The sequence below is a fragment of the Limulus polyphemus genome, unplaced genomic scaffold, assembly GCF_000517525.1.
Source record: "Limulus polyphemus unplaced genomic scaffold, Limulus_polyphemus-2.1.2 Scaffold382, whole genome shotgun sequence".
Lineage (NCBI taxonomy): Eukaryota > Metazoa > Arthropoda > Merostomata > Xiphosura > Limulidae > Limulus > Limulus polyphemus.
In genome coordinates this window covers 551,917-554,315 of record NW_013665992.1, presented here as the reverse complement: position 1 = coordinate 554,315, position 2,399 = coordinate 551,917, and the positions used below count along the sequence as shown (strand labels likewise).

Here is a 2,399-nt window from a genome sequence, read left to right as displayed (position 1 = left end):
CCTTCCCTCTTGTCTTACACTGCTAAATTAGGGACGGATAACGCAGATAGCCCTCGTGTAGCTTTGTGCAAAATTCAAAAACAAACAAACAGTATCTCTTTATTCCCTTTGTTAATGCTTATCTCAAAAGTGAATTTCTAATGCCATGTGATCTACACTTGCAATATATTATATATATAATCGTGTGGTAATAGCTAAGTGTGTATCATGTGTAGATTATACTAGACTGTGTTTGTTAGATTTAGATTTGTTTAAAAATAGCCAAATGGATCTAAAATTATTTGTTCATTTATTGTAACCAAAACAAATTTTATTTGAATAATTTTTATGTTTAAAATGGTTTTTGATGTTACCATTTTATAAGTTCACTTAAACAAGTATAAAAAATTGGGTTACAGGCATTCTTCATATGTATGCTATATATATATAGTAAACCATACCAGTGTGGGAACTATCCAATATCAAGAAAAACTTTCTGTCTTTCTGTGGATGGATCTCCTCCTAAATGAGTTGACTGATCCAGACCATACTTGATGTGCTGACTTAGTAGTTCAAAAGCAAAACAATTTCATATTAAGCTTTCCCTTATATTGAAAAATAAAAATATTTTACCAAATAACCCCCATATCTTTACTGTAGTAGCTATTATAAATACTTGAATTTGAACAAAATTCACACCACAACAAAATATCACAAGTCAAAGATCATAAATAACATTTTCAGCATTTTGGCTTGTTTCCCATAACCAAAACATACAGTAATAAAATATTCAGCTACAACGCAGAGAATAAAGATGTTGCTGCTATTTAAGTTTTCTGCTTTTTTTCTGGTTCACACCATTTAACTTCTGGTTTATACTTGGGTCAGAATAAGTGCTTAAGCCTGAATTAGAAAAGTATTTCATAATTAAAATAAATTTTAGGATATTTCTTACTTCTTGATATAAAATATAGTTTTCTTTAGAAGCAAAATTCAAGGTTATCATTAAATTTAATGCATTAAATGTACCAAATTCAGACAGTAGAAATCTTGACCACATCTCTACTGTGAATGAAATGGGCTGCTTTGAACAAGAAGTGATGCAACTGCTTTGCCATTTCTGCTCATTTCCAATCCACTTCCCCTGTCTTACAGTAATTTTCTTGGAGAATGAATGCTATTGAAAATCCTTGCAGAGATTTTACTCATTTTTAACAAATTTATACATGCTTTTGAGAGATAAAAGACATAGAGCACAGTGTCCTTAAAATAATCTGCAAAACATTTAAAGAGTTTCAAAAAGAAAGCCCATTATGTACTCAGAGTTCATTTTTACTTGTAGGCTTTCACTGGATCTGTTGGGTTTTACCAAGGGAAGAGCTGGGTATGCAATTTGCCACTCAAAACATTAGTCAAATTGCACATCTACTAAACTTTTAGAGATAATGTTTACATGTACTTGTTTGCAGGTTCTACCAACTGTTACAGATCTAGTGACAAACACTGAACGATATAATCGAGTTGAGGTAAGCAATGTACTTGCTAAAACATTTAATGACAAAAAAAAACTTTTAAATTAGAAAGAATTAAGCAAATTATAAGGAAATGCTTTTAAGGTACACTAATATTTGATGTAAATATGTGAGTAGATTTAATTTAACTTATTTTTTCTGGAAGGTATATTTTCTAAAGACTGGTGTCTCTCAACTGTATCAAAATATATATAATTAAAGAATTTGAAAAATGTTAAAATTTCAGATTCTAGAGCTAAATCTTGCCATTCTATAATCAGATCATTAGAGGACTTCATGGACTAAGCCTATTCTATCTTTTTGTACTATATTGATTTGCACATTTTCAGAATAGTCTCATTGTTTATTTAAAGGTTTTTGAATCACTTTTTTGTTTCATTCTACTCTGTTCAGAGAGTTTAACAGGTGATCATAAACTGTACTGCTTAGCTATATCATTTATTGGTATATAGTGACATAATCTTAGTCAGTCATTCTATGTTATTATATATGATGATAATCATTTGATTCATTTTATATAATAATAAGTTGAGTGAAATTGTGTTTTATGAATAAAAATACAGAATTGTATTGCTTACTACCAAGTTACAATGTCTGTTTTTAACAGTCTTTTTTAGTAATAGAACAGTTATTCTCTAAAGTTTTCATTATTCTTTATAACAAGTGGTAGTAAGTAGGAGGAATTAGGAGGAAAAAAAATCACTATCAGTGTGTCATACATGTGCATATACAGGTCTGGAAGCATGGATGTTTGTCTGAAAAGTCAGGGGAAGAAAGTTTTTGAAAGAATGTGATGACCCTGCTTTTATTTCAGTGTTTAGTCCAAAGAGATTCATATTATTATTCTTTTCTTGTTATATTCTATTCAGAAAGATTCACATACTACTT

At 29.7% G+C, this 2,399-nt stretch overlaps 1 protein-coding gene across 2 annotated transcripts in view; it reads left to right on the top strand.

Moving 5' to 3' along the window:
- The window catches only part of LOC106457862 (mitochondrial GTPase 1-like), a 26,494-nt gene that overhangs the window by 12,341 nt on the left and 11,754 nt on the right, over window positions 1–2,399 (top strand). For both annotated transcript variants that reach the window (XM_022383913.1, XM_022383914.1), the window contains one exon: window positions 1,449–1,505. In XM_022383913.1, coding sequence (XP_022239621.1) covers window positions 1,449–1,505 — 57 coding nt within the window. The remainder of the gene's footprint in view (window positions 1–1,448; window positions 1,506–2,399) is intronic.